This window comes from Pleurodeles waltl, chromosome 4_2, assembly GCF_031143425.1.
Source record: "Pleurodeles waltl isolate 20211129_DDA chromosome 4_2, aPleWal1.hap1.20221129, whole genome shotgun sequence".
NCBI classification, from domain to species: Eukaryota; Metazoa; Chordata; class Amphibia; order Caudata; family Salamandridae; genus Pleurodeles; species Pleurodeles waltl.
Window position 1 is genome coordinate 55,150,676 of NC_090443.1, and position 25,682 is coordinate 55,176,357.

A 25,682-nucleotide genomic window follows, 5' to 3' on the forward strand; every position below is an offset into this window, starting at 1 on the left:
GTATGGTGCAGTATGGTTTTAGGAAAGGGTTGGGGGCTCAGGAGAAGTGTTTGAACTTGCGTATGTTGATTGGTAAATACACTCAGGCGAAGGGGGTACTCTTATTTGGCCTTCATGGACCTTAGCAGTGCTTTTCATAAAGTAAATCGTACAAATTATGGGGACATCAAGCCATGATGGCCATGGAGACACAAATCGTGGGGCTGCTGTGATACTTTTACTCTGGAACTAATGCTTTGGTGAGGTATGGTACCCATGGGGAATGCACGGAATCTTTTAATTTCAATAGCTGTGTGAGACAGGGGTGTATTCTGGCCCCCACGTTGTTCCTTTTATATACAAATTATTTGCACAACTTTTTGGTTGATAGATGCAAAGACGTCCCTAAGATAAATGGAAAGAGTGTGCTGTCCCTGATTTATGCAGATGACACTGCACTATTGGCCTGCACTATGAATGGTCTCTGTGTGGCGGTAAATGCCTATGTTGACTTCATGTTGGACTTAGATTTAGAGGTGAACATCAGCAAAACACATTTTATGGTCTGCGGCAAACCGTTGAGCAAAATAGGGGCTCTGGTGATGAACTGATTTAAAAATCAGCCATACGCATGAGTTTCCCTATTTAGGTTTGACTTTTGATGACAAAGGGTCATGGAAGCCCTGCATAGCGAGGCGATGTGCTTGTTTTAACGCCGAAGTAGGTGCTTTGATTTCACAACTAGAGTGGGAAACAAGCCTATAGCACCTCTTCTAGAGGTATACAGGAGTAAATGCCCCCCGGTCCTTACGTACAGGGCACCACTCTGGGGTTGCTCGGGTAGTATGGCTCCCCAGATAGAGGAAAATCAGCCCTGCAGAAGGTTACGGAGTGTGGGGCAAAACACTTCTGGGTTTTGCCTACACAAGGAATTGAACTTTGAGTTTGTAGGTGATGGCATCAAGATCATGCCTCTCCTGCTGTGGATCTCTGTGTAGTCTAAGGATTGTGCCTCCCTAAATAGGGAGGTGATCCGTGATTGTCTGCCTTGTGACAGAGGCTTGGATATTCCTTGGATGACATATATAAGAGAGGCCGCCACGCTTCTTGGACGTCCAAAATTATTTAACGCCCCACAATGTTTAACACGCATCGACAAGCCGTGGGTGAAGGAGAACTTTTATAAAATTTTGAGAACTAATAGGAAGGCAAAGGAATTAATGAAACCAACTGTGAGGGATTTTTTTTAATGCTGAAATCGCAGGAGGGTCCTGAGGTGTACCTTTTGGTGGTACAAAATGTTTGGGAAAGGACACTTATTACTTGCTTCCGATTAGATGTAATCAGATGTAATCTGGGGTTCCCGCTCAGCCAATATGATCCAAAATCTATACAAATTTGCACGTTTGATGGGGTGTCTTCACAGTCTTTAATTAATTTTACCTTGTTTTGTGATTTTTATGCCCCTTTTAGATGAAGATTTTTACTTCCCCTACTGAAGAAAAAGGGTTACGTGCAATATCGCCCAGCTTACCTGTGGCTACGTATGGTCTCAGATGTGTTGGGGCGCCAGGGGTTGTTTTTTTTATTTTTTAAAAGGGGTCATATGTTGGCGGAACAGTATACATTTTGAAAAATTCATCTAATTTTAGCTTTCGGGAATACCCCCTGACTACCAATGGGTGACAGGTAGGCAACATTTCAATAGCAGACTGTGCACTATAAACATACCAATAACTTACATTTAGAGAACAAGTGTGACATTTTTCTTTAAACTCAATGCTAGCTGTATAGGATTCAGCATGTGAAAATCTAATCCTGTATTCTCAATTGTATCATACTTCTATAGTCCTATGCATTACAGTATTGTTGTTTTACATATATGATCAATAATGTATCACTATTTTATTATCAAATATGTGCATAGTTTTACAGTGTTTTGGAACATTCAGTCTCTGTGTGCACTTGCTAATTTTAATGGCTCAAGTAGGCCCTGAAGTCATGTTATTGCAGGTAGTTAATATGTAAATTTCCAGAAAAACACAGCCTCGCTTTCAAACTTGGCAGAGGGAAGTAGGATTTCAGGACAATATTGAGCCCAGTATTGATTGTATGAATGATAAGTCCTCCTCAAGTATGTCTTGCTCTTCCTCGGAGAGAAGATCCGGCCACATGCTTCATAGACAAGATAAGTTTTGCCGAAAGTATCAAGCTTGCATCATGTGGATGGGTTCCATGGACTTGAATTGAGAGAAAGTATATTATATGGAAAATGTCACTTACCCAGTGTACATCTGTTCGTGGCATGTAATGCTGCAGATTCACATGCTATCCATATCCCTTCCAACATCTAGTGTTGGGCTCGGAGTGTTACATGTTGTTTTTCTTCGAAGAAGTCTTTTTAGAGTCACAGGATCGAGTGACTCCTCCTCTCGGTTCTATTGCGCATGGTCAGACTCCATTGTTAGATTGTTTTCCCGCAGAGGGTGAAGAAAGGAGTGATAGAGTATAGAAATATAAAGAGATGTCCATGCAAATATAAATGTATATACATATGTACAAATGTTAGAAACGTAAACGACTACAGGCTTCGGGGGAGGAGGGAGGGTGCATGTGAATCTGCAGCACTACATGCCACGAACAGATGTACACTGGGTAAGTGACATTTTCCGTTCAACGGCATGTGTAGCTGCAGATACACAAGCTATGCATAGACTACAAAGCAGTTAGTCCTCCCAAAAAGTGGTGGCTAGCCTGTAGGAGTTGAAGTTGTTTGGAATGAAGTCCTTAAGACAGCTTGGACTACAGTGGCTTGTTGCTGTGAGAATACATCAACACAGTAGTGTTTTGTAAATGTATGAGGTGTTGACCATGTAGCTGCTTTACATATGTCCACCACTGATATGTTTCATAAAAAAGCCTTTGTTGCACCTTTCTTTCTTGTAGAATATGCTTTGGGAGTTATCAAAAGTTGTTTCTTTGCTTTGATATAACATGTTTGTATACATCTAACAATCCATCTTGCTAAACCTTGATTTGATATAGGATTGCCTGTATGTGGTTGTTGGAAAGCAACAAAAAGTTGCTTTGTTTTCCTAAAATCTTTAGTTCTGTCTATGTAGTACATAAGAGCTCTTTTGGGATCTAGGGTATGAAGAGCTCTTTCTGCCACAGAATCTGGCTGTGGAAAGAAGACTGGCAATTCCACTGTTTGATTGATGTGAAAAGGAGATACTATTTTTGGTTAACATTTTGGATTTGTTCTTAGTACAACCTTATGTTTGTGCACTTGGAAAAAAGGTTCTTGAAGAGTAAATGCTTGTATTTCACTAACTCTTCTTGACGAAGTAATAGCCACAAGGAAGGCAACTGATCAGTGTAGCAGTAGGGAAAGATGCGGAAGACATTATAACGCGAAGGGTTAATTAGCTTGAACAGTGTAGATGAGCGTGATGCCTGCCGAAGCCAGAACAACGTGAAAGAAATTCACGATGTTCGCTTTCAAGCTGGTTTTCTTTTGACATTCCATAGATAAACTTATTCGCAGCTGCATGTGTGAGAAACAGGCTGTAAAGGAGTCAGTCTCAGCCTTGAGAACGAGACCACAGTAAAAGATGGAATGAAAACAATGGCCAGGGAATGGCAAGGCAGCCAAGAGACATGTACTGATAACATACATAGCTAGAAAATACTGGAAGGGGTAGAATCCAAGCTTCAGGTTATTTAAACACTGAAAGGTGGGTGAGGGAATTTTGAAGATCGCAGATGGAGTTATGAAACTGTCATCTTCAGACCCAGCGCTGCCTCCCTGTTTTGCTGTTCCAAGACCGTGACGCTCGAGGGGGAGAGAGGTCCAAGCGGGCGGTAGAGGGCTTCCCAGCACTCGTGGACTAAGTGACTAAGTTAAGTTCCACCCAGGGATGAAAGGCTTTTCGTTTCTCTGCTCTATTATTATGATTGATTATTATACTTGCACTGTTTTTATAATCTGAGAAATTCAGCTCATTTATAGTTCTTTTCCTGCTTTACTGAACATCGTAGTGGGAGTCTGCCACAGTAACTGAAATGTGCATTTTAGTGTGCAGTAAATCAAAGCTTATCTGAAGTGCTCAACTCGTTAATATTCTGCTCCCTGAACATCGTAGTGTATCACATGTTGGTATACAGTTATTCCAAGTTTATATCTGTCAATGAACTCTGTACTCAGACGTATGCATAGATGCTCTTTGTAGTGTACTGATATATAAACATTTATATAGATATTTTTTTTATTTACTATTCTTAGTCTGTCAATGAACTCTTTGCTCATTCGTATACATAGATACTATCTGTAGTGTACATATATATGAATAGGTGCTTTTCATTGTCATGCTTATTTCACTATTGTTAATGTGCTAAATGTCTGCATTTATCTGAAATTGTAGTAAAGCCAAATTTATTCATAATTTGCGTGTGGTCCTTCATTGAGCGTCCTTATTGACTTATACCGAACAGGTGAACCAGCCACCTGGATAGAACAGCAACCTTCCATGTTAAAAATTGAATTTGGCAAGAGTGCATGGGTTCAAAAGGTGGGCCCATGAGTCTGGTAAGTACAATATTTAAATTCCATGATGGAACAGGCGGTGTTCTAGGTGGAATGATGCGTTTTAATCCTTCCATGAAGGCTTGGATAACAGGAACTCTGAATAGAGAAGTATGCTGAATAGTTTGTAAGTATGCAGATATTGCAGCAAGGTGTATTTTAATAGATGAAAAAGCCAAATTTGATTTCTGTAAATTAAGTAAATAGCATAAAATATCTTGTACAGATGCTGTAAGTGAATCTATGGTTTTAGATTGACAATATTAGACAAATCATTTCCACTTACTCGCTTAGCACTGTCTAGTAGTAGGTTTTCGTGCTTATTTAATTACTTCCATACATTCTGATGGAAGATTTAAATAAACAAATTCTGTGACTTCAGGAGCCCAATCGCTAGATTGAGAGCACTGGGGGTTTGGATGCCTGATTTGACCTTTGTTTTGTGTTAACAAATCTGGTCTGTTTGGGAGTTTGGAGTGAGGTACTACAGATAGGTCGAATAGTGTTGTGTACCAAGGTTGGCGTGCTCATGTTGGTGCTATGAGTATCATGTTGAGTGATGTTTGACGTAATTTGTTGACTAGAAATGGAATGAGTGGGAGAAAAGCGTAAGCAAATATCCCTGACCAATTGATCCATAGAGCATTGAACTTGGATAAGGGATGTGGGTGTCTGGATGCAAAGTTTTGGCATTTTGCCTTTTCGCTTGCTGCAAATAGATCTATGTCTGGTGTTCCCCACCTTTGAAATTACCTTTGAAGTACTTGGGAGTGAATCTCCCATTCGTGTGTTTGTTGGTGATTTCTGCTGAGGAGATCTGCCAATTGATTGTCTATTCCTAGAATGTATTGTGCTAGTAGATGAATTTGATTGTGAATTGCCCATTTCAAAATTGTTTGGGCTAGAAAGACAGCTGAGATGAATGTGTCCCTCCCTGTTTGTTTAGATAATAGATGGTTGTCATGTTGTCCGTTTTTATGAGAATATTCTTCTGTTTGAGAAGAGGTTGAAATGCTTTTAGGGCAAAGAACACAGCTAATAATTCTAAGTTGTTTATGTGTAGCTGTTTCTGTTTGACATCTTATTGCCCTTGAATGGTTTGATTGTTTAGGTGAGCTCCCCAACCAATCGTTGATGCATCTGTTGTAGTTATGGTCTGAGGCACAGGGTCTTGAAACAACAGCCCCTTTATTAAATTTCTGCAATTCCACCATTGAAGGGACATACGTGTTTGGCGGTCCATCAACACTAGATCTTGAAGTTGACCGTGTGCTTGTGACCATTGTTGTAAGGGCCTCATATTTAATATTGCATGTGGGATTATTGCTATGCAAGATGTCATCATTCCTAGAATCTTCATGATAAATCTTACAGTGTATTGTTGATTTGGCTGTATGAGTGGTATTAAATTTTGAAATGCTTGTGTCCTTTGTATATATGAATAAGCTAGAGCTAGCTGAGTATTTAGGATTGCACCTAGATACTGTTGTACTTGTGCTGGCTGAAGGTGTGACTTTTGGTAGCTTGTAGAAAACCCTAGTGTGTGCAGAGTTTCTATCACATAACGAGTATGTTTTTGGCATTGTGTAAGATTGCTTGATTTTATTAGCCAATTGTCTAGATATGGAAAGACATGGATGTGTTGTCTTCTTAAGTATGCCGCTACTACTGCTAGACACTTTGTGAACACCCTTGAAGCTGTTGTTATGCCAAATGGTAACACTTTGAACTGGTAGTTTCTTCCTGCTATGACAGACCTGAGGTATTTTCTGGGAGTTGGGTGGATGGGCATGTGGAAATACGCATCTTTGAGGTCAAAATCTTGTTTTTGCAGTAGTGGAATAACATCTTGCAGAGCTACCTTGTGAAAATGCACTGACAAGAATTATAGATAGAGGGGCCTGAGGTCTAACATGGGCTTGAGGGTGCCATCTTTTTTGGGAATTAGGAAGTATAGTGAGTATACTCCTGTTCCTTGTTGGGACTGTGGAACTAATTATATTGCTTGTTTGAACAGTAGAGATTGTACCTCTTGTTGTAACAAAACTGTATGCTCGGGGGACAACTTGTGATATCTTGGTGGAATGTTTGGAGGGGCAGATATCAATTCTAGGCAACAGCCACTGCAGATAATTGATAATACCCAGTTGTCTGTGGTGATATTTTGCCAATGAGAGTGGAACTGCTGTAGTCTTCCCCCTACAGGAGATGTGTGGAAGGGAGGGAAGGAAGTCACTGTTTAGGTTGTATTGTTTGTTTAAAGGTTTGGAATTTACCTAGATTTCTAAAGTATTGACCTCTGTAGGATCCTCTAAAGCTACCTCGTTGATACTGGGTTTGTTGTGGTTGCCTTGTTTGGGAGGTGGAAGCATCTGTGGACTGTGGTTTAAAACCTCCTCGAAACTGTGGCCTGTGAAATGAACCTCTATATGGGGTGGTGTACAAAGTGCCCATTGCTTTTGCAGTATCTGAATCCTTTCTCAGTATTTCAATAGTGGTATCCACTTCTGGGCCACAGAGGTGCTTTTTATCAAAAGGCATGTTAAGTACAGCCTGTTGAATTTCTGGTTTAAAACCAGAGGAGCACAGCCATGCATGTCTTCTGATTGTGATGGCAGTGTTTACGCTCCTTACAGGTGTATCAGCAGCATCAAGGGCAGATCTTATTTGATTATTACTAATAGCTTGCCCCTCATCTACTACTTGCTATGCCCTCTTCTGGTGCTCTTTTGGGAGATGCTGTGTAAAATCTTGCATCTCATCCCAATGGGCTCTATCATAGCGGGCTAGAAGTGCCTGAGAATTTGCAATTCTCCACTGATTTGCTGCCTGTTTAGCAACTCTTTTCCCTGCTGCAGCAACTTTTCTGCTCTCCTTATCAGGAGGAGGTGCATCTCCTGAAGACTGGCTATTTGCCCTCTTTCTTGCTGCACTGACTACCACTGAGTCTGGAGGGACATGGTGAGTAGTGTAATCTGGGTTAGAGGGTGCAGGCTTATACTTCTAATCAATTCTAGGGGTGATAATCCTAGGTTTTACAGGCTCGCTAAAAATTTGGTCTGCGTGTTTTACCATGCCTGGTAACATTGGGAGACACTGGTACTTGGAATGTGTAGAAGATAATGTATTAAATAAGAAATCTTTTTCCAATGACTCTGAATGCATGGTTACCCCATGATAAGCTGCTGCCCTGGATATGACCTGATTGTATGCAGTGGTATCTTCTGGTGGAGAAGGTTTTGATGGATAAGTATCTGGGATGGGTTCAGGGTCATAAAGATCCCACGGGTCTGCGGTATCTCCCTGTGAATATAATGAATGTGTTGGAGAAGGCATTGGTGGTGGGCTGTTGTGAGGTGAGACAGATAATTGTGGAGAATGAGGAGGAGAAGTATGAAGAGGTATTGGTTTCTCCTTTTGTTTTTGTATCGTTGCTGGTGGCTGTACAGAGTCCAGTTCCTCTAGGAAAGCCAGCTTTCTTTTTGTTTTTAAAGGAGTTGCAGTGACAATTCTTCCTGTCTCTTTATGGATGTGTATTCTGGATTGTCTCTCATCCACGATTTGCAAAATGGGCTCAAAGTCAGGCTCTTCCTCAGAGGTTTTATGGGATTCTCTAAATTTTTTTGAAAGTCCTTGTTCCTCTGTATATGAGTTTTTTTTCGGCTCCGAAGTTTGTTGTTTTTTCGGTCCCGAAAAGGTAGTGGAGGGTCTCTGCTCCGAAGCCGACTGCCAAAATTTTCAACTCCAAAGAAAGGGCTTTTTTACTGGAATCCGAAACTGAGCCTTTGACCGATATACTCGACTCCGAAGTAGCCGGAGGAGTGGCCTTTTTCGGCACCAACCCCGAAGGACGGTCGCCAACAGTCTTTTTTCGGGCGGAACCATGGCCTTTCGGCAGTGGTGTACCCAAGGCCTTTAAATGTCTTTTGTGCAGGGGTGTAGGGACAGACGTACTCATACTGTCCAGCTGTGATGGGTCTGGCATCCTCTTATTACTGTTTGGAGTCTGTGTCTCAGATGGAGACTGCTGTCTGCGCCTGCTCTTCTTCAGCGACATCGAGATGTTCACTGCTTTTCAACACCATTTTGAGTCTTCTAGCTCTTTGGTATCTGAGGGTCTTCTTTGAACGAAATGATCGACAGGCCTCACAATTTTCCTCCCGATGGTCTGGAGAAAGGCACAAATTTCAAACCAAGTGCTGGTCTGTATAGGGGTACTTCACGTGGCACCGAAGGCAGAATCGGAATGGAGTCCGATCCATCAGGCTTTCCACACGGTGGGCCCGAATAGACCCGAGTTGGGCGCACGTGCCCCGAAGGGCAAAAAAGAAGGTTCTGACAGTACTAATGGTTCGATGCAAGATGGAAAACGTGATCGAAAGAATATCGACGAATAAGAAGGTTTTCTAAGGCTTTCCGAATCAAAATCTCAGAGCGAGAGGAAACACGTCCGAACCAGACAACGGAAAGAAAACAATCTAACAATCGAGTCGATGCCCATGCACAAAGGAAACGAGAGAAGTCACTCAACCCCGTGACTCTAAAAAGAGACTTCTTCGAAGAAAAACAACTTGTAACACTCCAAGCCCAACACTAGATGTCGGAAGGGATATGTATAGCATGTGTATCTGCAGCTACATATGCCATCGAACATATATATATAAAAAATTTACATACATACACACAAGCCTAAATTGTATGTATGTTAGCACTGTGTTGCAACTGACCCTTTTTTGGCAAAAGCGCTGGTCAGTTGAAATGACAGTCTTTAAATCTTTCCCTGTGCTGCTTGTAATTTTTGGATTAAATGCTAGCTAGACTTCCTTCAGTTCTGTGTTTTGTTCTTTAAACAAACACAATTAGCATTTCTCAAATTTACTTCACACACTCGTAAAAGTAATTTTTTTTATTGTTTTTTCCGAATTAATGCATTTCTCGCATATTACTTCCCTCACACTTTGTTTTAAATGTATTGCTTTTCTCACAATTCTATTCAAACTTTTCACCAAGGCACAAAAGCATTTCAAGCTTGAGATACTTTAACTTCTTTATTTTAAGAAGTCTGAGTGAGACAGAAGAACGGCATCACACTACTTACAAGTAAAAGGTTTATGCAGAAGACATGCAATGTGGTGTACATGGTTTAAGTTACTAGCGACAAACTTTAGGACGTGACAAGGTCTGGCGTGGCCTATGTGTGATTATGCTACAGTGTTCAGTGCAGCATAAAGAGCACCCACAACATTGTTTAGATCATTCGGGCATTGAAGTGCCTTGGCTTTTTTGAGACAAGGGTGGCTGCCTAAGTCTGGCAATACTCTTCTGTTCTGTGAGGTGCCGACTGCAAAAGCGGATCGCGAGTTCTAACAAACAGAGCTGTGTCGGTTCCCATTTAGGTGAGCTGTGATATTCAGTGAAGAACAGTACAGGCACAGCACTGTTTGATTCCATAATCTTCTATATCTGTGGATGTATAAAGACCTGTCAACCTATGTCTGGTGAGAAACTAGTCTTCAATGCACAGTGTCAACACATACACACCTGTCTGGCCCTCTCCCTCCCATTTAGAGAGAAGGGGTGCTGATTGCTGCTTACCCCACATTTAGGTGATCCACCAGTGCTTCTGTCAAACACGTTGCTGCCGTAATCGCCTCCTTTCGTCTCTTTTCTGAAAACAGAGGACAAATTCAGTAGAGTTGACACTTTAAGGCAAGAAAAAAAAAAAGACAGTGACAATAAGCAGTGGACTAGAGACAGCAATATGTTTGAGAGCCTCTGTATGCCCTCTGGACAGAGCCAAAATCGACAACATGCCCTATTACCTGCACCTGACCGATCACCAACTGACATACCCCATGTTCTACGAATAACAGCTCCCGAATTGCAGTGTACTCCATCACCAGTACACTGCCCTTACACCACCCTTTAATGGAGTCCTTTACGTGCACCCTTCTATAGAGTCGTACAGTTTCCTCAGACCTGCACCGGGTTCTTGCACTGTGCATTCTGGCCTGCGTCATGCACTCCTTGATCTACACTAGGCCCCTTGCCCTGCCCTGTTCCCCCAGGGCAGTGCCATGCCTTATTGTCTTCGCCCAATCAGTATAGTGCCATCTCACCTGCACTTTGTGCACCCACTACCCTCCCTGGTGTTATTTCCTCTTTTACTCTGCTTCCTGACCTGGACTGTGCTGCCACTGCCTCCCCTGATCCACATCAGGTCTCATTTACCTTTATCATTGCCTCCCATCTGCATAATTCTCTATAAACAGTATCTGATCAACACTGAATCAAGTACCTTACACTCTGAGCCCTCTTGATGACCTGTACAATTCTACCTTACATGCACTACACCACCTGACTTGCATGAGGCCCTTACAGTACCCACCAATGTGCACTTTACCACCTAATATACCTCTTGCCATCCAAGCTAACCTAGGGCCCACACTCAACACCTAACCAAGCCTTACAACAGCCAATGGGGCGTTCATCTTTTTGTGATCTGCCCCATGGCCTCTGAGTTACCCCTGATCTTCGTCAGGTCCTCATCTAGACACATACCTTGGATCACCCCAATAAGTAATGCATCATTGGATCTGCATCACAAGACCCCTTATCTGCTACCATGCTTTGCAAGATTACGAGCTCTGCGCAAGGGGTTTATACCATGCCCTCCGAATACCAAATAATGTGAAGAGTGCCTTTTACCTGCACCTCCTCTCAGAGGTGCATTATATCCTCTGATCACCTGGTTATCTGTACTGCTCCATCTTACTGTGATACCAAGAGGGGGAATGAAAGATGTTGTAGGGAACACAGTACACTTTCCCTGCTCAAACCTAAAATACTACAAGAACTACTGTAACCCTGCCTTCAATCTTGCATAGTCAAAATCTTGAGGGGCTTGAAAGATCGACAGTGAATTTTTTTCTATACCCATGTCTGGAAATAATGTTTCTTGGTTTGACCAATATATGAATAGAATGTTAAGGTTTGACCCGTCAGCCTTATGGTGGTCTTCCCTCAAAACCTTTTGCCGTACTGCTCCATTTTTGCAGATCTCATTGTTGTTGGCCTTAGGACTCTGTGGACTTTACCACTGATAATCAGTGCTTAAGTGTGTGTGCTCACTCCCTAAAACACGGTAAAATTGGCTAATAGCCAACTGCCACATTTAATTTACTTATAAGTCCCTGGTAGTGTGCCTCTACATGTATCCAGGGCCTGAAATGTAAATGCTGCTTGTGAGCCTGCAGAACTAATTGTGTGTGCCACCCACTTAGGTAGCCCTTTAAACATACCTCAGACCTGCCATTGCAGCCTGTGTGTGTGGTTTAAAACGGATATTTCAACCAAGCAAGATCAACCACTTTCCAGGCCCAAACCTCCTTTTTAATACATACACACCACCCCTAGGTTAAGCCCTATACAGCCCAGAGGGAAAGGCCCAAAGTATTTGAATATGTCCTGGTAGTTAAATTAGTTTTTCACTACTTTGAACCCTACCCCTCCCATGGGATAACATTGGGTTACTATATTACATTTAACAAGTGGTACCTTTCAATTGGGAGCAGGTAGGACGTTCGAGCTTGGTGTCTATAGAATTGTAATTTAAAACTCTTTAATGGTAAAGTTAATTTTAAGTCACAATTCTGAAAATGCTTCTTTTAGAAAGTTTGCAATTTTTGTCACAGCCATTTGGTGTCTGCAGCCTTTCTCCAGGGTCCCATGACTTGTTCCTGGCAGTTGGTCTTTGTGTAGTGCTCCCAGACAGTGAGACAAAGCGGGAATATGTGTTGACAGGATGGGCCATCTCTGATTTGATTGAAGGGGGGTGCTGCACATCAATAACTCTACTTGATCCACCCTCTTGGTTGGAATTTGGCTGCTCTACCACTTAACACTCCCCTCCAAAGCCAAGTCAAGAAACCTGCTGTAGAGATCACCACCTGCCCAGCATTCATGAGGCGTCAACCTAACAATGGACAGTGCACCTACTGACGTGATCTGCGTTCCATTTAGTCTCAGCCCTGATTCATCCTAATTTTTTTTTTTTAAACATCAAAGGGGTACAAAGGTCAATGTTTGGTGTTTTAAGCCAATGTAGTGTGTGCCGCCTGCTTCCACATTCTAAGTAGCCTATGAAAAATCAGTAAGTGGCTGCCACAGAACACCAGACTTAATGTTACACAAGCACTGATCACTAGCAGCCTTGACTACGGCAACACTATCTACGCTGGAATCTCCAAGCGGCTCCTAGACAGACTCCAGACCATCCAGAACACCACTGCAAAACTCATACTCTACTTCCCACACTAAACCCACACTTCTCCCCACCTCAGAGAGCTCCACTTGCTCCTCTTTCACAAACACAGTCAATTTAAACTCCTCACGCACATATACACCTTACAGAACACTGGTCCACCAAACTCAGCAATCACATACACTTTCATCTGCCTGACATACACAGTCAGCCGCACTCTCACATATCCACTGGGTTCACAAGAGCAGAACAGGAGGTTGTCAGTTCTCATAACTAACAACAAAATCATAGAACAGCCCTATCTCCCCATTTCCCCCGCCCCCCCCCAATAATACACCAGAGCCTCCGATTCATCTCTTGAGTTTCACAAGAAGCTGAAAACCGGGCTCTTTGAATTGCTCTGAGAGGACACTTACCTAGCACCTGCTCAACTGCCTGGAAACCCTCACAAGCAATTTGGATGCTATACAAATAGCCATAATATAAAGGTACATGCAGCCTGTATTCTTGGTCACTTGACTAGGTATAGCTGGCAGTTGGTCTTTGTGTATTGCTCCCAGACAGTGGGACAAAGGAGAGAATAGGTATTGGCAGGATGGGCCATCTCCGATTTGCACATCACAAGGACTCTGCTTCAGCTAACTCACAAAGGGTTTACACTTGTTTTTTTGTACCCAGACAGAAGCTGGGGCCAGGGCAGTGAAACAATAAGTTCCAAACACTTCTGGGTATGGAAGCCTCCAAAACCTTCTACTTCAAAGATGGCACCAGGAGTAAATAGAAGACACTCTGGCTCAACTCCTCAGTACCCATCTGGACCTGTGGACAACTCAGAATAAGGGCTGCTACTCTGCTGCCCGAGTGAGATGAAATGGACCTTCATCTTGAACATAGAACCACCAAATTGGCTCCAAGGGCTAGCTGGTGGGCCTCCTGATCAATGCCTCGGGGACAGAAAAGGGTCCAACCCCCTGTACCCAGCACCTGGGCTCTGCCCATTGTGAGTCTTACCCCATCCCTTCTCCCCGAAATGGTGCTACCCCAGTCATGGACCTTTGGAAGTGAGTCTGAAGGTGCTCTCCCAGCCCAGTTGTGGTCTCTTTGAAGAGCTGACGAAGTGTAACATTACCTTGCAGCTCCGCATCAGAGCCACCCCTGCACAACATATCCCCAACACAGGACCTCACATCACTGCTCCTCGAACCACCGCTGCATGACGTATTCTTGACACAGGATTTAGCATTGCAAGCCTTTGTTGATGGCATTCTCAACGACTATGCAGGACCTCGCATCGCAAGCACAGTCGAAGGCTATGCTTGCCTAACCTTCTGTACCTCTGATTTTTTTTTATTTTATATATATATGTATGTATGTATGTATGTATGTATGTATGTATGTATGTATGTGGGAGCGGTCCGATGTAAAAGCAAATAGATGGAAAACAGCAACAGAGTACTTTGTAAAGCAGGTCCAGGAATTTTGAATTAAGGAATAAGCGTGCCGATCAGGATAAAGCGAGCAAGATGTGGCAGGGTGAGAGGTGCCATCATGATAAGTGTCCAGCAGGTATTAACGAAAAGTGCAGCCAGGAATGCTCCTGGGAAAGACTAAAGGAGCACGACTATTTAACAAATTAGTATTGCTTTCATAGAACCGTTCTAGGACTTGGCAGCTTAAATGAAGAACGTCAGGCCTCATCTACAATCAAGAGTATGTATCCCTAAGATGTGTTTATAGCACTTGCCTAGCCAAGCAGCAGCAGTGTTCTGTGTAATTTCAAAGGTGAAGTTACAGCCAGTATGTATTTGGAAAGGTAGCAGATATATGGGAGCAGAATTGGACCATTACAGCATCATGATTTAGTTTCCTTTAAAGAGTTTTGTCTACACCTTTTTCTGAAATCGGAGCAGGGCTTCAATCCATATCTGCACCTCATCTAGTGGAGCACTACCTAAATGTCCCAATTTTCTATTTCTAAAGCGTGATACATTAATGATAGGGAGAGAAAAATATATACATGTAAAGACATTGCCCTATTTAATGTCTTGATTGGTTGAATGGTGTATATTTTAAAGCATGCCCACTTTTCAGTACAAATTATGTCTTTTGTACTAAACAAAAAACAAAGTTAATACATGACAGTCTGTAGACCAAACGTGCAATCGCTGAGAGAACCCTTTCAAAAAGAAAACGTAAGAATTGGAGCTATTAAATCCAGTTTAAGGTTCTTTCAAACTTTTAATCATGAAGGTGTATCATAGATCAAAACGTTAAGATTAGCAGACCATCCTGTCATGGACAAATGTTAAAACTAACATTCTGAAACTATGGGCACCCATTAGAAAAGGAAGCCTTCGAAAAGCGAAATAATCCACTAGTCATGTGTCGCCTAGCTAATAAGGAACTGGATTATGTGACTGATGTTAAGAAGGCTGTTTTAAGAGAAATTGTTTCCATTAAGATGAAGGAAGATTAAATGTTACACGACAAGTGTCCCTGAAGAGAAAACAATGATTTCTACCTTTTCAGTACATTTAAATGTTAAAGTGTGAAATGACTACTTTGATTATTGTGGACATTTTAAGTACCTCCATTTTTGTATAAAGAAAAAAAGGTTGGGGGTTGGTCCCTGAAAATGAAGGAAGAAAAAAAAACCTTAGTCGCAAATTTGTGCTATTGGGACTTCTGCTGGCAAAGCACCACATTGCTATTAGAACATTCGAATGTTGGCATGTCCCAAGACAATGGACTGCTGCGGGCTTTTACAGGCCGGTAAAAGCCCGCAGCGCCAACATTCCAATGTTCGCTTTGTTCACAGCAACAGCTGTGAACAAAGCCTCACGGAGCCCGAGGGGATTTAAATCCCCTCGGGCTCCGTGAATTTTTTTTTTAATAGAACATTCTGCCCTGTGTGGCAGAATGTTCTAATAGCCTTAGAACCCGCCGTAGCGGGCTCTACCGGCTATTAAAGTCCCTCTCCCTTGTTAAATGCCCTCACCTTCGGCTTGGGCATTTAACGCGGGGAGCGGGCCTTTAATAGCCGGTAGAGCCCGCTACGGCGGGTTCTAAGGCTATAAGAGAATGAGCAACTTAAATCAGGAGCTCCTACATACTAAGATATCAAAATCCTAAAAACTGCATGTACACATGGCAATCAAAGTTTTTTGCTACTCCCTGCATCCATTAGAATTTAGAAGGACAATTACAGAGGTAGTAATTTAATCATGTCTTGACTATTGCAATGATAAAAAACGCAATTGTTCTCTAGAATTCAGTTATTGGTAGAATATTCAAGAGTAGGTTATAACAGCATTTCCCAAACTGGGGATTGCAAGACGATTTTTGGTGGGTTGAGAAAGTCCTGGCTGTATGCAAGTAATGCTTTAAATGTTTGTGTGACAGTGCAAAGGTGCTGAACAATGGTTTTAAGTGCAGTTTTAAAACAAACCTTTGAAGGTACTCCCAACAACGCTCCAAGTGAACCTTCCAGTATTTTGTTTCTACTGTTTTGTTACTTCACAAATCCATGTAATCAGAGAATGTGCTCATTACACATGATCATATAAATCTATATCACTTGTGTATGTCTTTTATGCGTGAATAAATATGGATGTGACCTAACAGCCAGAGCTGCCAACTTTGGATTTGGGAAACCAAGTTTAATCTCCGGCGCAGGCACAATGTCCTTTGATTCTGGGCAAATCCATTAATCTTCGGTGCTTAAAATAAAAGGATTCGGACCTTGTGTCCAGGTACAGTGCTCCATTCCCCTTTGGCTGTGTTAGTGATATATTGCACCGCTTGGCCTCGCTTTAACACAAAAATGGAGACAAACTTCTTCTGCATACTCAGCTCCAGAAGGATTTTTTCCATGTTTGCTAAAACCACTGCTATCAACAACAATAACATCTTTCATAAGCCTTTTGATGTTAGAGAACGGATGCCACTGGCCAGCCTTCAACTCTGAAAAGTGTTGCAGCTACAGTCTCTAGTGCAATTCACCATCTGCCACTTTTATGGGCAGATCAATATCCTTGCCACAGTCCCATGTCAGAGGGTATGGTCAGGGTAGAGACATTCAAAAACAGTTGCTGTTATTACATTAAAAAAAAGAAAAAAATATTGCTCTGTCTCATGTCCATTAAAGCTAGGCAGGTCACAAAAGTTTGTAGCTCTAAATAAAAAGGGGTTGTGGTCCTAAAACGTTTGGTAAAGACTGGTTATAAAATCCCAATTATAATTTTTTAAGGAAGAGGAGTGTGATCTCCTTTACATGATCGATAACAAATACCAATAAGCAGATTAAATCAGTATAAAATACTCATGCACACATGGAAATTAATTTTGAAAAGATCAAGAAAAATCTGTTATTTTGTTACTTGCTCTGATCTAATTTAATTGCGGCTATGCAATAAATACGAAAGTGCTACTGGCACAATGTACAAAATTAGTGTGAGAGTAAATGAGTTTGCGTATAAAAGTACAATGAAAAGCCTAAGCCGAATCAATTCATAAGACGGTATAAAGCATTAGCAAATCCAACAGGTCTCACCCTTTTGGCCCATTGATTTTCACAATGTTTTTGCTATAGGAAATAATTTTTTTGTTTTAAAAAAAGAAATAAAGTAAGCGTGCCAAGGTTTGTACGCATCACTGTGCCATAAAGCTACAGTGACCCAGCATGACGAGATATGTGCATATGCATCAACATGCACACAAGCACATACAGCATAACAGACGCCATTTTAAGTACCACAGCAGGATAGGCAGGGAGCAATGGATTACCACCTGAAAGAAGCCAATGTGTGGGAAATATTAATTTAATAGCAAAAAAAATAAAAGACAACTTGATTGAGTGGAGCAAAACTGAGCATATGGGGCAGGTATTTGGAGGGGAAGCTGCACATGTGAGAACAGAAAGAAATAAGTAATTACTTCAATGTGAGCAGTAGAAGGATACAAGTCATCCAATCAAAAGGATGGTAAAGAAGCTATGCACCGGAGAGGGACAAACAAGTGGAGGGAAAGCTATCAAATAAGACGCAAGCACATGAGATTGACAAGAAAGCCATCAATGGTAAGTAATGGGCTGGCCCAAGCCCACTACAAGTTGTCATTGTCAAACATAGATCATTCAACAATAATGGGATCTAAAACAATTGTCCAATAACTTCGTAGTTGTCTGTTGAACTAGTTCAATGGGGTAAAAGCTGAAATTTGAAACCTCACAGCAAGTGTTCATGAAGCTTATGAGGACCAGAACATCTAGTCAATCTAACACCCTCTCATTCTATGCAAATACTATGATCCACTGTCAACTAAGTGTGGGTGCTGTTGTATTACAGAATGGTAGGGTTAAATAGTGTCTGTGCTTGATTTTAAACATAACACTGAACTCAGAATGAGGTTGAATGCATTGAAACACACGACATAACGATAAATCGCCATTAGCAAAGCATCAGTCATCAAATGACTTCAAAGGAGGAACAATCCAGGAGTATCTGTATGGGCTCTGGGCAGGGTAATTATATGCCTTGGGTTACAGCATCTGGTCCCTAACCCAACTGTAGAGTATAGACCAGAAAAGCTTATCTTCATAGCAGCAGACAGGAAAAGAGCGCTCTCAGAGAAAATGCTTCCAGTACAGAAAATACAAAGTTAACTTTGTACTTACTAAGTTGTCACAGCACAGGAAGCATACTGAGATGTAAACATTCAACAATCAATAATATTTCTGCTGTGGTGCTTATCCATCATAATTCTGACAGGTGCATCCACAACAGGCAACGCATGAACTAAAGTTCCAAGACAAAAAACTGGAAAGCTAAGAATGGTACACCAAATACTAATAATAATGGTAACTGACTGTATGCTACTTGCAATGCTGTACATTATTGTAATGTGTCCTGACTCAGGAATGTGGTCCATTAACATCAATGAATTTAAGTGAGTACCCAATTTGTAAAGTGCAGTTATGGAGCTAACTGTTAAGGTGCCAGCTCAATGCAGGAATAGAAGTAGATGACTAGGCGAGCAATACAAGGTAGCTTACTCAAAAGGATACTGTTCTTAAACAGAAGTCGAAACATTTAAATATTTGGAAACAACACGAACGGAAGGTTATTACACAACAGTGCACACTCATTCCCGATTCTACATTTTCTTACAGAGGGCATTTAAAATCTAGTTAGTTTCAATAGGGCTAGATACCTGAAGCACAAGTTCCAAGAAGTAAGATGTTCTTTTTTTTCCAAATAATACGGACTGGAGGGGGTGTGGCGGAGAGGGAAGACATGCCTTTCCACCCTCTGGGACCTTCGGGTGGGTGGTACAGTCCGAGGAAACGGGGGGGAAAGGGTACTGGTCAGGCTTGCTCAGGGGTGGACTTGAGGCTTTAAGGAGAAGGACGCGTGGTCACCTGGCACCATTTTCTGTTTCTCTTTGGAGGTAGCAAATTTGGTCAATTTAGTATGTTGGGAGAGTTGAATACGTTTTGATGACATCAGAGGGGGCAGGCAGAGTGGACTTCCTGCAGCTTCAGGTGTTGCAACAGGTCTGGGTCCCACAGAAAGGGATGTCAATGAGAAGGTCAGGGGGCCAGGGTGGTAGCAGCGTGCTCACCCCTGAAGTCCAAGAATTAGCATGGCTTGAAGGGTAAATCTGTGGGCAGTATAACAGGGACTGACAGCGCGCAGGGCAGGCCCTCCAGGACGGATGTGCCCCGGTATGTCATAAGCAGCTGTGTAAGGCTCGGGAGGCGGGCAAGGGGCTGCAGGTGATCGTGCCAACGACCAGTTGCAAGAGGAGTCTGGGCGGGACTCGCCCGCTGCAACCTATATGAGGGGAACGCAGTGAGCATTATTAAAAGGCAAGGCCAGAAGCAGGTGTGCTTTGCCCATGGGCTCCTTTATCTATGACATGTGCGGCAGGCTTAGGAAGCCGCATTAGAGTGAGCGCCAAGGGGGTGCAGCAAAGTGCAGCCTTAATGCCACGTGCAGGCCTGAAGGAGAAAGTCTGGGAGATGCAGTCGTGTCTTTAGGCTGTCAGGTGGTGAAGCATTGTGGTTTGGAGGGCGGGGTGATGATGTCATGGGACTGCCAGTGGACTTCTCTAGTCCGCGCAGGCAGGCCCTGCATGAAGGGAAGGGAGGGTGAGTAGCAGAGCAGGCAATCTGCTTGAGGAGCATTTACAGCATCATGAAACCAGGCATTTTGTCTTTGCCATTGAGACAGGCGGATAGATAGCCTTCTAGAGGTTTGCAGCCAAAAGCAGGAGAGGTGTTTGGAAGTCCAGGTGGCACAGTGGTGCAGGGGCCAGAAGAGGCCACGGGGTCAAAGGCGGGAACACGGACACTATGAGCAAGAAAGAAAGCAAGGAAAAAAAACATAAGAAGCTCCCTTATATATATGGGGATTACTAAGCCTTTGGTGACTCATTTAATGTTTTCAATAAAAGAAGATATATGGTAAAGGGAGTACATAGAAGGTTTTAAGATCCTTCATAAGGAGGCGAGGGCAAAGGAAGGCTCTAAGGGGGAGGAATACGAGTTTTTTTGGCATCCAAAAGTACATGTCAATATACAGAACTGGACAGCAGCATTCAAGTGTGTACTGTGAAAAAAAACCAAACATGTGGCTTTATTTGAATTCATTGATATGATGAGAAAGGCATAAATCACTTTTTTTTGGGGGGGGGGGGGTGCTTGGGTGAGATACGATGAGGGGTTTCAGCCAAGTTGTTAGAAGATGCAGACGGGGATTTGGGACAAATGGACAACAAGTTGTTTTTGCAGACTATGACTCCAGAGAGGCTGTCTCCCTCTACATACACAGCCAGTGGGTGGCCAGTGATATATAAGCTCTTTTGAGGACACCCTACTCAGGCAGGGGTGAGTGCAGGGGGTCGAGGATAGGCCAGTACTACCAGAGTTTGCTCGTCATACAACCAGGGACAGTGCTCGCAGGAATATTGAAAACATAGGCATAAATGTTCAAAGTGTGGAAGGAAGTACATGGCCATCCAATGTTGGCCTCGAGGAGGTAGCTTTGGGCAGCAGAGTTGTTCAGGAGGTCAGTGGCAAGGTAGACCCGAAAGAGGCAGAGCATGACAGAATCTGCATGTATGGCAGTTAAGTTGCACAGGATCAGGCACTGGCTGACAAAGTTGGGTACTCCAGGAGAGAAGAAATTGTTGTTGGATGGTTTTGAGCAGGGCCTTCTTTTGGTTATGAAGGGCCAAGGGAAGGGAGAGGGCCAAGGAAACAGAGATGGTCAGAGAATTTGACGTCAGTCAAAGGCCATGAGGATTTGGTTTGGAGGAAAACTCTGAAGGAAGTGAGGGAAGGTACCCTTTTAGAATTGGCCTTTAAAACATTTTAATGTGTCGCCGATTAGCGCTGTTCCTAAGAAAGAGCTGGGGGAAATTTGTCTGATCAAATACTTTACTTGTGCGGAGTTTATGTCAGTCAACTATTTTATTCTGATGTATACTAGAGTTCACTACGCATCCATTTATACAGCCATTGTGATGGTGAGTCCTTCGGGGCAAGTTTTATTGATAGCAAAATATATTAAGTTGGCCTTTCATTTGCTCACAATGCACCCTTCTGATTTTGAGTTGTTAGGCATACGGTTTGCAGAATTTTTCTTCAAAGACAAAAGGTTGCCTGTGGGACGTTCCATTTCTTGTTCTCTGTTTAAAGTTTTTATGTTTTATTTACAGAAGTTGTTTTGTTTATCAGTAGAGAAGGAGATCACAACTCATTCCTTGGATGATTTCCTTGTGGTGGGTTCACCTGAATCATAGGAATGTGCATATACATTGCAGAAGTTTCAGGATCTCATGGCAGATGTAGGTGTCCCGTTGGCTTTGGAGAAGACAGTTGGCCCAAATGAAGGGATTACCTTCCTAGGCACTGAACTGGATTCTGGGAGCATGGAGGTAAGGCTTCCTGAGAACAACAGACAGAAGTTACTGGATTTGTCGGACAGGATGTTGAAAAAGTCTAAGGCGCAGGGAGAGACATTCAGATACTGCCGGGCAACCACACTTTTGCCTGAAAGGTGGTCTGGGCGGGTAGGACTTTTTGTAGGAGTTTGGGTTTGGTCCTATCTGGAGTTCATTGCCCCATCATAGGGTGTGCTTGACGGCAGGGATGAAAGAGGATCCGAGGATATGGAGAAATGTTTGCATGAATTCAATGGGATTGCCATGGCTGGGTAAGCAGGTTGAATGGTCTTTGGAACCTTTTCAGATGCGGCCAGGGGCCACGGTTTTGGCATTTATTGGCAAGGGAAGAGGTGTGCGGAAGAGTGGCTAGAGGGCTGAAAGGAGGGACAAAGCACAGCTTTTCTGGAATTTCCTCCCTGGGTGGTTGGGGTTTGTTTGCAGGGAAACTTTTTTTTTTTTGCAAACAATGCAGTCATGTTTAATGTTGACAATTTGGCCGTAGCGAATATTGTCAATAAGCAATCTGCAAAAGAGCCAAACGTTTGTCAGTTGTTGAAGATTTTTTGTTTTGGAATGTTTGAAATCAAATGTGACAGATCACGACACATTGCAGGAGTGGAAAATGAAATTGCGGATGCTCTTTCTCGTTTTCAGTGGCGGAGGTTCCGTGTGCTTTCACCATAGGCAGAGGATAGGAAGACTGAGTGATGGGTCAGTTGTGGTCGGTGGGCGAGAGCATGTGATTCAACTTAATATTGGCTCATTGTCAGAGTCAACGCGGAGGGCGACCAGGCTTGCTTGGAAGGGGTTTTTGCAGTCGGGGCCGAGAGATGGAGTAGCTACGGAGGTGTAAGTGCCAAAGGGAACCAGGTAGTGTGATTATTTATGCTTCTAATAGAGAGGGGTTTGTCGGTGGTCACCATATCAGGTAAGTTGCCTATAGTGGCTTTTTTTGGAAAGTTGCTATGGAGTTATGAGCGGTCTGTGGGGGAAATTGGAAGGAGAATTTTGAAAGGTCAGGTGAGGGAGAGGGGAGCACGGTGCAGAATAAGGCAGCAGGTGATGCTCCACATTCCGAGGGATATCATCTTTGTACTTCTGACGGTTTGCAGAAATGAGTATGAGAGTTTGCGGTTTTCAGTGATTATGGTTTGGTTGTTCTTTGGAGGATGCAGGGTTACAAAGGTGCTGGGAACTAACGCAAAAGGAGGAGTTTGGGGGGAATAATGGACGGGTTTGCAGTAAGGTTCTCCAGGTTTGGGTGCCAAGGTTGAAGATGGATCAGTCAGGGAGGGGGATTTGTATATCGTTGCAAGCTTGCCTGGACACTAAGGGATGCCCATGGACATGGTGGGGCGTTTAACGAGGCATGGACACGGCCGCAGTGAGGTTTTTAAGCATGCAGATGGGTCGAAACTTTCAGCATCGCAGGTGCTCTGGGGGCTACAGAGGGCAGTCATGGGGTTGGGATTACCAGTGAGGGATTTTAGAACACATTCTTTCTGTTTACTCATGGCCATCGAGAGGAGAGAATGGAAAAGCGCAGACATTAAGCATGTGGGAAGGAGGGAGTTGTAATGCTATCAGAGGTATTTGAGGTTGGGTTGGACAAGCCCCATTAAATTTTGTTTGTTTTCCATCTAGGTTATGTCACAGGACCGAGGCGAGAATATACTGAGGTGTAGATACGTGGGCACGCCTATCAAATGGGTAGCATGTCATGTAGAGACAAGGAGGGGAGGAAAGTAGCTGGGGTTTCGCAACAAAGAAGCTCAAGTAAATTAGTTTGGAAAGGAAGGAATGAGGTGGTATGAACTGCTGCCTAAGCTTAGTCCTTTAGGAGGGAGTGCCCCCGTCTAGATATTCTAGGACGCAAAAAGGCAACAGGAGTGTATGCAGGATGATTGCATAAGTGAAGTTTGAGTGAGGAAAGCTGTGATGGGATTTTTGGGTGCAACTTAGGGGAAGAGGCTGAGGGGGGTGGATAGTTTATTATTCTGTATAGTGAAGAGGGGTTTAATTTAGTATGTATGGCTTTGTGTCAGGGTTTGTTGGTTTAAGAATTGTACACCTGTCTCATTAAAGCAGCCTTTTTCACACTATGGTTTTCAGCTTTTTTCTTGTATGGGCCATCCTGCCCGATTGTATCTATAACAGTGGAATGTCTAAAAGGACCAAGCAAATGCTACACTTAGAATAATTATGTAATGGCAGAAAGTATAATACAACACGCAGAGAACCATCAAATTACACAAGCGCAATTCGTAACAGCTGCCACTGCTGCCATGTTCCTTATAAAAGAGAATATCCACACCTTAGCCCCTATCAGATTTAGGGCAAGAAAAAAGGCTACCTGCTATATACAGGTGGACTAACACCAACTCATAATGCATTAGCTTAAACTGGAACCCTATGCAATTAGCCTATTTGTATCCATAGAAACTATGCAAACAAATCACTGGTGAAACATCCCGACAACCTAGTTCTCTCAAATCAGTTTTTTTTACCCTCGGTAGATTTTGCGAAATGAACACTATAATTGGCTAATGTTTGCCTAAAGACTGGATGCTGTTGGAAGCCTAAAAATAAGTTTAGTTAACAAAGTATTCTCCTTTTTCTTACAATACAGTTTCCCTACTTGTATCAAGGTGCCAGAAATCAGCTACATGGTAATATTGTTGAATTTATGGCATTTATATTTGTTGGCTGATAAGCAAAAATATTAATATCAATATTTCTTTATGTCTTAAAATTGGGTAACATGTAATCAAACTCAATTTACAAAAAACAAGTTCAAAATTAGAAAGAAAAAAAAGTGTCCCGTTAACCCCCTCGACAAAATAAGCCGTCCTGCAAATAAGCCAAAAAAGTGTAGCAAGTATAAGGAGCGAGTGTCTCAACTTGGGACGAAACAGACGACGTTTGGGACGGACAGGGAGATGTTCACCTGATAAAGTGTTTATTTAGCAGGTGTTTTGTCTAGGATAGTTATTTTTTAATACATCTCAGAAAACGATACTATGTGAGGGAGGGCAGCCAAATCCCATCCCTCTGCTCACCAAAAACGGAAATATAATTTCGATCAGTAATGCTTTTATTTAATGTTTAACAGTTTTTAACGGGCCATGTAACCGAAATAAACACCACGGGGGAAAACAGATGACCAAAAGAAAATCACCGTAATAGATAATCAAAACACCCTCGCCAGTCACACACACAGTTCTTTCTTGGTGGACACGCAGTTAAGGTCCTCACTGCACAGATCAGGTCACAAGACCTGCCCTTCGTAGGCCCCGGCGAAGGAGGAGGAGAAGCACCGAACGCTGCCGAGAACAGTGACACACGCAACCGTGTGACACGGCTACTCGAGGCCGGGGATGCTGTGGACACACTAGGCCGCGCGCCGGAGGACTCACCCTGAAGGTCCCGGCGCTCGCTCTGCTTGGCCTGGTGCTCCTTCAGGAGGCGGGAGAGCATGACTGTCGGTGCCGGCAAGGGACCCTGCGGGGTCCTACTCTTCTGCAAGCCGTTGTCTGCCACTGAGACGCAGAGGAGTACGGGAAGAGGCCGGCCTCTGCAAAAGAGGGCAGGGCCAGAAATCGTTAAGCGCGAAATACGAAGTCACCGTTTGTAAAGTAAAAACTATTTATGTGTTGTGATTGCATTTATATAGTGTTAACCCCTGACGAGCCGTTCACGCTTAGTAGTTGGAGGAAGTGACTGTTAACCTCTTAGCTGCTGGGCCTCCCCCCCCCCCCCCGCTGAGCCATTTTTTGGCTATTTGGGGTAGTTCGCTCTTAGGCCTTCATAACTTTTTGTCCACATAAGCTATCCACGCCAAATTTGCGTCCTTTTTTTCCAACATCCTAGGGATTCTAATGGTACCAAGAGTTTGTGGTTTCCCCT

The 25,682-nt window shown here is 43.0% G+C and overlaps 1 protein-coding gene across 2 annotated transcripts in view; it reads right to left on the bottom strand.

Moving 5' to 3' along the window:
* BLOC1S1 (biogenesis of lysosomal organelles complex 1 subunit 1) overlaps window positions 1–25,408 on the bottom strand; it is a 91,421-nt gene extending 66,013 nt beyond the window's left edge. Inside the window, exons 1-2 of one of the 2 annotated variants that reach the window (XM_069230631.1) lie at window positions 25,193–25,408; window positions 10,160–10,232 (exon numbers count right to left, since the gene is read on the bottom strand). In XM_069230631.1, the coding sequence (XP_069086732.1) occupies window positions 10,160–10,232; window positions 25,193–25,253 (134 nt within the window). In that variant the 5' untranslated portion in view covers window positions 25,254–25,408. The remainder of the gene's footprint in view (window positions 1–10,159; window positions 10,233–25,192) is intronic. The other variant, XM_069230632.1, reaches the window with a different exon arrangement.
* Between the last annotated feature and the right edge of the window lie 274 nt (window positions 25,409–25,682).